General features: G+C 32.8%; 1 protein-coding gene across 8 annotated transcripts in view; it reads right to left on the reverse strand.

Moving 5' to 3' along the window:
• The window catches only part of Crppa (CDP-L-ribitol pyrophosphorylase A), a 307,433-nt gene that overhangs the window by 138,431 nt on the left and 156,888 nt on the right, over positions 1-12,114 (reverse strand). For 7 of the 8 annotated variants that reach the window (XM_048799651.1, XM_048799649.1, XM_048799650.1 and 4 more), the window contains 2 exons: positions 9,120-9,212; positions 8,337-8,429 (listed from right to left, as the gene is read on the reverse strand). In XM_048799651.1, coding sequence (XP_048655608.1) covers positions 8,337-8,429; positions 9,120-9,212 — 186 coding nt within the window. Of the gene's footprint in view, positions 1-8,336; positions 8,430-9,119; positions 9,213-12,114 lie in introns of those variants that run through there. The other variant, XR_007346127.1, reaches the window with a different exon arrangement.

Genomic DNA, 12,114 nt, shown 5'->3' on the forward strand with positions numbered 1-12,114 from the left:
TAGAAGAAAAAGTCGGCTACGATCTACATAGTGTTGGGGTTGGCTCCAAATTCCTCAATAGGACACCCATAGCACAAGAGTTAATAACTAGAATCAACAAATGGGACTTACTCAAACAAAAAAGTTTTTTCTCAGCAAGAGAAACAATAAGAGGGGTAAATAGGGAGCCTACATCCTGGGAACAAATTTTTACGCCTCACACTTCAGATAGAGCCCTAATATTCAGAGTATACAAAGAACTCAAAAAATTAAACAATAAGAAAACAAATAACCCAATCAACAAATGGGCCAAAGACCTGAACAGACACTTCTCAGAGGAGGACATACAATCAATCAACAAGTACATGAAAAAATGCTCACCATCTCTAGCAGTCAGAGAAATGCAAATCAAAACCACCCTAAGATACCATCTCACTGCAGTAAGATTGGCAGCCATTTTGAAGTCAAACAACAAGTGCTGGCGAGGATTTGGGGAAAAGGGTACTCTTATACATTGCTGGTGGGACTGAAAATTGGTGATGCCAATTTGGAAAGCAGTATGGAGATTCCTGGGAAATCTGAGAATGGAACCACCATTTGACCCAGCTATTGCCCTTCTCGGACTATTCCCTGAAGACCTTAAAAGAGCGTACTACAGAGATACTGCCACATCGATGTTCATAGCAGCACAATTCACAATAGCTAGACTGTGGAACCAACCCAGATGCCCTTCAATAGATGAATGGATAAAAAAAATGTGGCATTTATACACAATGGAGTATTACGCAGCACTAAAAAATGACAAAATCATGGAATTTGGAGGGAAATGGATGGCACTAGAGCAGATTATGCTAAGTGAAGCTAGCCAATCCCTAAAAAACAAATGCCAAATGTCTTCTTTGATATAATGAGAGCAACTAAGAACAGAGCAGGGAGGAAGAGCAGGAGGAAAAGATTAACATTAAACAGAGACATGAGGTGGGAGGGAAAGGGAGAGAAAATGGATATTGCATGGAGATGGAAGGAGACCCTCATTGTTACACAAAATTACATATAAGAGGTTGTGAGGGGAATGGGGAAAAAAAAACAAGGAGAGAAATGAATTGTAGTAGATGGGGTAGAGAGAGAAGATGGGAGGGGAGGGGAGGGGGGATAATAGAGGATAGGAAAGGTAGCAGAATACAACAGTCATGAGTATGGCATCGTGTAAAAATGTGGATGTGTAACCGATGTGATTCTGCAATCTGTAACTGGGGTAAAAATGGGAGTTCATAACCCACTTGAATCTAATGTATGAAATATGATATGTCAAGAGCTTTGTAATGTTTTGAACAACCAATAAAAAAATAGAATAGACTATCTTAATAACTTAACATCCTCTTTCCCATCTAATCATGTAATAATTCTTGGTTCTTGATTTCTTAAATGCATCTTTATTCCCTATCTGACCAGTCCTACTAAAACTACCTGTCTTAGTCATTTTGTGCTTCTATGACAAATACTACAGACAATGTAACTTACAAACAGCAGAAATTGCTCTAGAGCTCGGAAGTCTTAGAGTGCCAACATGGTGGATTCTGGTAAGGGCTCCCTCCAGGTAGCAGACTACCATCTAATCATCTCCTCAGGTGATGTAGAAAAAGAAAACTAGCCCTGTGCTTCCTTAGAAGGGCACTAATCCCACTTATCAGGGCTCAACCCTCATGACCAAATTACTAAAAAAGAAAAAATGTATACCCCTCCTAAAATTATCATGTTGGGGCTTAGGATTTCAACATATAAAATTGTGTTTGAGAGGAAGGAACACACTCTATCATTACCCTAGCTCCAGCCACCATCATCATTTCTAGTACTAATGGAAATCAGCTGCTAACTAAACAAAACACAACAAGGACACCCTGTGCTTATTTTAATTCAATCTTTGTGCTGTAGCCAAAATGTGTAAATTACAACTTATTTCATTAATTTCTAGCAGGACAGAACTGCTTTACAAAGTTTAAACTTAGAAACCCTGCCTTAACCTCAGTGCTTAGTAGCCCCAGCCTCAATCCTCCATAATCTGTAGCTCCTTCCATTTCAGACCCATTCCCTAACTCTCTTCACTTCTGACCATTCTATATGCTTCTCTGTCCATATAGAAATGCTATTCTTTCATGCATCACAGTTGCACTTTGCTCAGTCTTCCAAATCTCTGCTTCTACCTGGATATTTAACAAAACATCACCAGGCTAACCTGCCCCCTGTTCCAGCACACCTGCTTATAATTCTTAAATTTCAGGGTGATAGAAAGGGAAAGGGACCAGGATCTCTTGAACTCCCTGCCAATGGAACATTTCCTTGGCTAACTGAAGTCATTTAATTAAGTTAATAATAAGAAGAAGCTTTATTTAAGAAAACAAGAATAGACAAACACAATTATACCCTTCCTAAACTATGATACAATAATCAGAAAAAATAGCTTATACATAATATCTTACTCTTCTAAAGTAAGATGCCATTTAAGGAAAAAGGCTGCATAATCAAATATGCTGCAAGTATATAAAAATCATTGTCACAGAGGTTCAATAGATATTAAATGAATCTATGCTAATCAATCCATTAAATGGATAGAGCTGGGGAATATCATGCTAAGCAAAGTAAGCCAATCCCAAAAAATCAAAGGCTGAATGTTCTAATAAGTGAATGCTGATCCATAGCAGGGCAGGGTGGAGGACAATGGGAAAAATGGAAGAACTTTGATGGGGCAAAAGGAAGCGAGGGGGTATGGGGATGGGAAAGATGGTGAAAGAGCTGGACATCATTACTCTACGTACATATATAATTGCACATATTTGTACATGATGTGTGATACTACATCATGTACAACCAGAGAAATGAAAAGTTGTGCTGCAATTGTGTACAATGAATCAAAATGCATTCTGCTGTCATATATACCTAATTAAAATAAATAAATTAATAAAAACAAGTTAATTCCCACTAAATCACTAACTAAAAAGGATCTAAAGTTTAAAAGAATTGGGAGGAACAAACATTAGTGCAAGTTTTAATCAAGTCTTTCTCACAACATAAGGCTCAAAGTAGATATGAAAGGATAAATTTCTTTGCATTAAAAAAAGTGGGGGCAATTAATTTTTCAATTATGATTAAACAAAGAAATAGAAAAGAGGAATTATATGTAAAACAGAAGGACTTAACCTATAAAACCAGACAATGACAAGAGGATAATACAGACAAATACCACGAAGAACTTAAAAAAATAACTTATGAGTCTTGTGAAAAAGATTAAGTTATAGGTGATCTCAAAAATGGCTTAAAATAGAAATGCCATTCTACCCAATTCATACCTAACATTCCTCTTATAATATAAACTGCTCTACTACGTTTAAATTTTAAAAACATGCATCGTAGAACATATAAAAGTAAAGTGACGTTACAACATGCTGTTACTAGAAAATATTTTTAGAAAAAGAAGCCACTTAGAGCCCATCAAGGGCATCCCACTTTTTATAGATAATGATATTTAATTGAAGTTCCAAGACATGAAGTCACTTGGACAAGTTAAAAGATAATTTTCATTTGTACACTCAGCACTTGTACTTTATATCCTAACTCCAGACTGAGCACACATACCATCTTGGTTACACAAGAAATTATTTTCCTATAAGAAATTAAACTCTTTTACATAGTCTAAGCAAGGTCAGTTTTAGCATATTTATTTTTATATTAATTTGAATCACTTTAATTTACTAATTATATAAGCATAACATGTATCATTTTAAAATAATTATACTGAAAATTTATTTGATGCATCATTGTAAATAGCATAATAGAGTTAAATGAATGACCATTTCAATACTTAAGTGAAATTCAGTAACACAACAAACAATCTAGTGACTAATTCTCAAGCATATTTCTGAAACACTGAATGGCCAAGTCATTGAGATCAACTTCTCTAGAGCCAAAATCAATGTTAACTCCCTGACAAAGCAGTCCACTTTCACATTTTGTTTTTGCCCCTGTACAATTCTTATGTTAAAATTTACAAAGTGATTTACTGGGATAACATTGGCAAATAAATGCACAAAAAACTTTGTTCATCTCATACCAAGTTAATTAAACTACATAAAACAGGGAAATAGCAATTCCAAACTCTGCTTAATTAAAATATATATATATTCATGATGGATAAAAAATATGGCATATATACACAATGAAATATTACTCATCGATAAAAAAGAATAAAATCATGGCCTTTGCAGGTAAATGGATGGAGTTGGAAAAGAATGCTTAGTGAAGTTAGCCAATCCCAAAAAACAAAATGCTGAATGTTTTTTCTTATATAAGGAAGCTGATCATAATGGGATAGGGAGGGAGAGCGTGGGAGGAATAGCAAACTCTAGATAGGGCAGAGGGGTGGGAGGAGAAGGAAGGGGCAGGGGGTTAGCAATGATGGTGGGATGTGATGAACATCATTATCCAAAGTACAGGTATGAAGACACGAATTGGTGTCAACATATTTTATATACAACCAGAGATATGAAAAAAAATGTGCTCTATGTGTATAATATGAATTTTAATGCACTCCACAGTCATATATTTAAAAAAATCAATTAAAATATATATACATTCATGAAGATTGGAAAAAGTCATCTGGAATTCATTCTATTTACATATTCTATTAGAGTACCACTGTTAATCTGAAAATAAATAGCCTCTATTCTTTAAAAAGAATGAATCCCAAGAAGGCGTGTTCTATGAGAATGATTTCTTTATACATCATCAGTTATATGTCCATCAGAATTAATCTTTGAGAATTTATCCCACAACACAAGCTTTTCATTAACAATTTAGCCATAAGCAAAGATCTCCTTAAACTTATAACAACACAGTCAATTCTTTCTATTCAACACCTCCCATGAGAATGATTTCATCATTCTTCATCCTTGTGTTAGAAATGAATTCCTTCACGACCACAGTTGGAAAACAGTTCTAAAGGTGTTTTTAACCAGTATTTATTTTGGTTTTATTATTGATTTAGGCAGGAAATACCTGAGACTGACTACATTAACAGAAAACAAATGAAAAAATTTATAGAATGTGCACAAGTGATTCTATTTCTGCTATTCAAGTAGTATAAAAGCCATGAAGGAGAAAACTTTAATATACCTCAAGTGAAACATCATAAAAAGTTCAATATATAAAAATTATAATGCTTATAAAGGAAAAATAAAAGTATTCATGAGGCTACAATAGCAGTAAGTTTGAGACTGGAGCACAACAGGTATTTCAACACGCTCCTGAAGTATATAAATTGCTGCTACACTCTCTCTCTCTCTCTCACACACACACACCCCTACTTAAAAATAAAAATAATCTGAAACATCAATATTGTAAAAAGTAAACCCAATATGAAGGAGTGAGAATTAAAGTAGCTCTCTTTTGTTTGTTTTATAAGAACTTGTGTCTTGAAAACACATTTACTTAGTCTAGTAATAACAGGGTTAACAAGAGGAAATGTACAGAACAAGCAGTTAAGTAAAAGGTGACAAAGATTCATGTCTAGGATCTGGTAAAAAACTTACAGGACCAAAGATTTTTATAACTTAAATTCAGTCAAGGCTCAATGTGCTGTGAAGAAACCATTAGCACTTAAAAGAGGGACTCACTGTGTTTTTCCAATTGTCATATGTTCTTCATTAGAAATATCAGATACATTTATGTTATATATATATATTTTTAATCTCTTTCCATTATTAATACATTCATGAGTGTAAAAGTAACAAGTGTATATGATATACTCCACACTAGATTGAGTCTCTTCCTGATGCTGCCATTTTGAGTTATGGAACCTTCTGGAAATAATTTACATCTCTGACAATTTTGCCATATGTGGAAGTATCAAGTATCAATGGATGGTGGTTTTCCTTTTTTTAATTTGCTGGCATGTTCAAATATTAAACATTTTAAAGTATTTTGAATATCACATTCTGATTTGTTATGTTACAATGCAACCTTCTACTAACTGAAACTAAATTAGGCACTTTGAAAGATTTACTTGTTTGTCATAACATTGAAAGTCCACTTGACAATTTGTTTTGTAAATTAAATTCTTAAAAGGATTCCTTTGTCTCAGAGTGCACCAATAAAACTGACATGAGCCCCAAAAAGTAGTACCCTCATGTAATTACACAGAGTATTACTACAAAATCATTTTGATATACAGAAGTGACAAACCATTTATCAAATAAAATTAAAGTTTTCATTTACCAATTTTGTACTTTCAACTATATTTTTTACCCATCTCTTCCCAATTTTAATGACTAAACATTTATTTGGTATCCATTAAGTGAATAAAATGTGTTCACTGAAAAAAAAAAAACAGCTTTATATAAAAATGTATTGTCCGTTATTCCATCTGATACTAACAAAGAATGTTTTGTGGAAACGATGACAGAACCAAGTAAATTAGAATCCCTATTTTACTAGTTTTATGAGAGAAGATATTGGTTTCACAAGTGGCTTTACATAATCTTTCCTGGAAAATACCTATAGGTAGTTTTGCCTCCTGAAATCTCTTTTCTCAATTGCTGGGGGAGAAAAATACTGATCATTAGCTTCCAAACAAGAAATCAGCCTAACTAAGATTTTTAGTGCATTTCATTCTTATTTAATTTAGATAAAAGCATATCCTTTTTTTCTGAGAGACTTTTAAAATAATTTTTAGTATTTTAAGACATTCATTACCTTATTTTCTAAGTGTTTGTTCATCACTATTTTCAGTAATGAACATACACCATAAAATTAGAAAATAAAGAACTGGATACATCCTATGTCTATAGGTGGTGTTCTTAGGCTACTCTAATAACATTTTTTTTTTGGCAGTACTAGGAATAGAACCCAGTGTTGCTCTACCACTGAGCTACCTCCACAACCCTTTTTGTTTGTTCTATTTTTATCTAGAGAAGTTTCCCAGGCTGGCCTTGAACTTGAGATCCTCATGTAGCACTGGAATTATAGGTATATATCACTGTGCCTACTTAGAAAACCCTCTTGAGTGATGCAATATGATAAAGGGGATAGCAATAAAAATGGGCAGTAACTTATGATGGTTCCACTTAAAATCTTTTGACTTTACTATCATAGGAAAGCAATATGCATTCAATAGAAACCAAACTTCAATGTTTGTCTTTCATCTTCTCCCAGATTAGCACTATGACATTCTCAGGTGATACTGTGAGTGTCATAGTGAGTCACACAGCTCCTTGTCAGTAAAATAGGCCTTTCAACATTAACAATATATGTATTCAATATCTATTGAATCACATATGCCAAAATAATGTATTTTTCCTATGATTTTGATGTCATTTTCTAATATATTTCTGTGAAATAAAGCCTATCTGTTTAGGAAAAAAAAAAAAAGACTCCTTTTTTTGACCATTCTTCTCAGAATTTAAAATTGTTTAATATAATTTAAAAACAAAAACAAAAAGATAGTAGCAGGAGGCTTTCTCCTTGCTTTAATTTTGTAACAAAGTTAATTCATATAAATGTAGATTCTACAGTCCCTGCATTGCCTAGTACATGTAACATCTAATTACACACAGAGGTACATATGCCTGTGTATTTGTACTCATATACCCAAATGCAATATGTATTTATGTCTATATTTTTCTTATTATTAACATACATATAAGCTCTAAGTTATCTAGACTTAAATTTAAGTCATTTGTTTTAGTTTATTTTACAATTACCAAAACATTTTTCACACATCTATTAATTTGGAGACTATCTGAATGGTTCTACCACATTTTTATTCACAAGAAACTAAAATGGCCTTTTGGCCACATATAGGAGAAGTCATCAATATTCACAATCATTTCAGGATAATTCAAAAAGTCAAAGTCTCTACACTTCTTCTACTTACACTTTCCATGGAAAAGAGAAGACGAAACCAAGAATAGATTTTCTTACTAGATTTCTTCCTCACCTTTTTAAAATTCGGGGTTTCTGTGCTAATTGGAATTATGGTGTTATGCTAAATAAAGCTCTTTTACATTATCCTAATAACTTGTCAACTTAGTCATGTAGCTGTAATTTTAATGAAGAAAAATAAATGAAATCATTTGCTAGGGTGAATTAAACAGCTTCCTGAACATGACAGTTCAACCGAATGATTGCGGTAAGAAAGTGTCTATAGTAGACATAGTGAGAAAGAAAGCCCCAAAATCCACAAAGAAAAGTTCCTTCTGAGTTCAGGTCAAGGCTATTAATGGGATAAATTTTGTTAAACAGAAACATAGGAGGAAGTAAGCACAAGTTTGATGAGAAAAATCTACATTCATTAAGTGAACACTTACTGAAACTACAACAATGGAATATAAAATGGAAAAGTTGCTCTCTTCAAGCATACTCATTAACTTCTGGGTCTCTTGGAAATCAGGTTCCTTCACCTGGAAGAGCAAGAAAATAAAATGAAGTGGAATAAAGGTCTAACATAACTTAAAAATTAACTCAAGGAAAATAAAGAGATTATTTGGGGGCGGGGGGGGTGTGACAAGGGTACCGGGGATTGAACACAGGGGCACTCAACCACTGAGCCACATCGCCAGCCCTATTTTGTATTTTATTTAGAGACTGAGTTGCTTAGTGCCTCACTTTTGCTAAAGCTGGCTTTGAACTCACTATCTTCTACCGCAAGCTTCCGGAGCTGCTGGGATTATAGGCATGCACCACAATGCCCAGCCAAATAAAGAGATTTTATGTAGCTTTCAAAATATTTACCAAGATTAATTTTAAAACAGTTTTAAAGGATACTTATAGATTATACATATTAAATTTGAGCTAATAATTCAAGCATAAGTCATAATCTACTTAACTCCAGGTTTAAAAATAAAAGAAAATTCAACAAAACTATTTAAAGAAACATCACTCTTTTTCTTATGAGCATTAGCTTGATAAGAAGTGTTATTTCTGTATTTCAGAAGATAAAAAATAAAATATGCAAATCCATACTAAAAAACACAACTCATCTTTCAAAATCTTATGTTCAAATATTTAAGATTAAAAAAAAATTAGGTCTCTTTGACATTATACTTGTTTGGATACTCAAATACATCCAATAATTTATATATTCTACTTACATTCACACAAACGAAATTACAGCATTGCTCCAAGTTGATATGTTGAATATCACTGCCAGCATTATACAAAGCCTGAGATCTGACATGTATATGCTAGGAGAAAAGACAAATAGGAAAAGTTTACAAGCTGGATAGAAAGACAAAACATGAAAATGTAAATGTAAACAACATAGCATATAATTGCTATAGGAAAGACACATAGCCTAGGACACTATAGAAAAATAAAATCATGCTTAAGTTGATCAGATTACCAAAAAAAAATAAGGTATTTGAAATAGACCATGAATAATGAATATTTTTTTAACAAATAATAACAAAGTAAATTGCTTCACTTAGAAGCAGGCATTACGTGTAGAATACTTCACAATTTACAGTTCTCAGATGCAATGCTGTTCTCAAGTAAAACATCAAATTGTACTTGTAAAAGCCTTATCTATTCTACAGCTTAATTTTATAGAATTCTGACAAAATTTGGGAAAGTGATCCAAGTTTCAAGACTTTTGCTATAAAGTTAGCTGGTTCAAACATTTTAAGTTTCCATTTAAAATTCTAACTCTGCTAAAAATTCAAAACACAACACACACACACACTTCCATGTCATCAACTATGTATTAAAACTTGAGTAGAAAATAAATCAGCTTCTATTGTGCAACATTAAATTGGATCAAGGAGTCACATCTTCTAGATATCACAAGGAGACAATATTCCTTGGGTCTCTCATGTATCCAAACATTTTCAAAGGCATAATGTGTAATTTGCTCCAGAATGTCTTTTCAAGGATGTTTGCATAGCAGGCAGACTTGCAAAGACAGATATGTCTCTTCATAGGGAAGATTTGCTTATTTTCAGAAAGCAAAGATAGAGACATTTGTCTTCCTAGAGCAGATTCGCATGACATTCCAAAGTAATAATGTCTCTCTTGTGACAGAAGAATGAGATGGTTTGCCAGCAGCCCATGTACAAGACCAGGGTTTCCTGATATCAAAGTTCTTTTTAATGCACTCCACTGCTTAGCAATAATTAACCCTAACTATATGGTAACTGCAATTCAGAAAACCAGTGCTACACTATTACTCCAGCTACTGCAGAGTTTTTGAATAACACCTGGTCTTTTTTCTAAATGCGGAGTCTTCAGTCTTCTGCCAGTAACTATGGTGGCGTGTCAGGCTAACTAGTTTGCATTCAAGTAGGGTAGGTATAATCTCAGATCCTGCCAAGTTCCTGACACCCCATACATAAGTAAAAAAAAAAAAAAAAAAAAAAAAAAAACAATTTACGATACAAATTCCAAATTCCTTATGAATATATATGTGTGTGTGTGTGTGTGTGTATATCATCTAGAATAAGAACAAGAGATATATTTCATTTAGCCTCCTAAACATTAAAAAGATAGGTGAAATTCTTGAGGATAGGATTTGGAATTCTGAACATCTTTTACCAATAGCAAATGATTAACAAGTGGTTTAAAACTTTGCCATCTTAGTTTTTTAAGGGAAGGAAGTCTTGTGTCATAAAAAATTGTATGGGCTCTTAGAATTAGCAATGTGAACAAGATTTTTAAAAGGTTTTTTAAAATTCACCAAAAAATACCACTCCAAATAAATCATTTTGAATGTCAGTTATGTATCTTTCTCTCAATTCTATATGAATGATATACACAGTAAACTAGAAGGACAAAATAACAGATCAAAAATATAAATACCTTTTATTAAAATGGGATTGTACTAAGTGTGTCACTTTTAATTATCTAATTTAAATAAAAGTAAACCAAATGCAGTAAAACAAAGTATTACTAAACTTCAAATAATTCTCCATATTCAGAGATGTCAGTTTCTAACAATTAAGAAAACACATTAACATGATAAAGACACTGGACTTATGAAGACAATCCAATTCATTTTTAGTCTCAATTATTAACTTATATCCATTCATGAAAGAAGAGATAGCCCATCATAACTTCTGCCCATAGCCTACCTCTGCTCATGATTTTATCCTGACAAGGTTTTTTAGATTCATTTTCTACTCTGTAACCATAATAAAAATGCTTTAGACATAGCTACAAAGAAATTGACTTTGAAACGTTTCTCTATTTTTAAGTCAACTAACTTTAATCAATTTCTTTATTGAGTAAACTTCATCTCCAAGTGTTTGTGGGTTTTTTAAAATATGTATACAACAAAGGCCTCCACTTCATGTTCCCGAGTTATTGTGCTTTCATACTCTAAGAATAGCTGGATCTTAAGAATAAAAGTTTGCTTCACCCTTTCTTCGCCTCACAGATTTGTAGTCACTGGTCAATGTCTTTCAACACTGCCTGACTCCCTGCTGCTGCTTATACATTTGTTACTCATCTGTGCTCCATTCATCATTTTATTGGGTAGATTTCAATGTGGAGCAGTTTTTCAAATAAGTCCTTGAAATTCTCTTTCCTTTTGTCTTTGTAACTAAAGGACAATTTGTCCTGTGGCAATAGTCTTGGATTCCACTTTCATTTGAAGTTTGTAGACAAAGCTTCATTGTATTTGGAAGAAACTCTGGAGATGTAAGAGACTAGTCAGTCTGTACTTCTATTTGAAATTTTTGTTTCTGGTTTGTGTACCTAAGTATATTCCTGAAGAATTCTTTATGAAAGAAATTTAAACCTTAATCAGAATAAGTCTGATTGACAATTATGGTTTCTCACTTTTTCCTGACAATACTTCCTTTTTGTTATACAGAATTAGTTTGTCATTTCAAGAAATTTTTCTTCTAGCTTCCAAAAAAAATTCTTGGGTTTTCTACTTGATATATAAAATCTATCCATATAGTAAATGTCATTATCATTCACATATTTTTTTATTTTGTCTTAGAATATTCTATAATTATCTCAATTTCTTCCCATATTATAGAAATAAGATTTTGGCTGCACTGTATTGCTATTTCTAAAGGACAAATATTTAATAATATTTCTAAAGGACAAATCTTTAATAATATTTCTCTAGTCTTCATTTTGTTC

The sequence above is a fragment of the Marmota marmota genome, unplaced genomic scaffold, assembly GCF_001458135.2.
Source record: "Marmota marmota marmota unplaced genomic scaffold, marMar, whole genome shotgun sequence".
In the NCBI taxonomy this organism is placed as follows: Eukaryota; Metazoa; Chordata; class Mammalia; order Rodentia; family Sciuridae; genus Marmota; species Marmota marmota.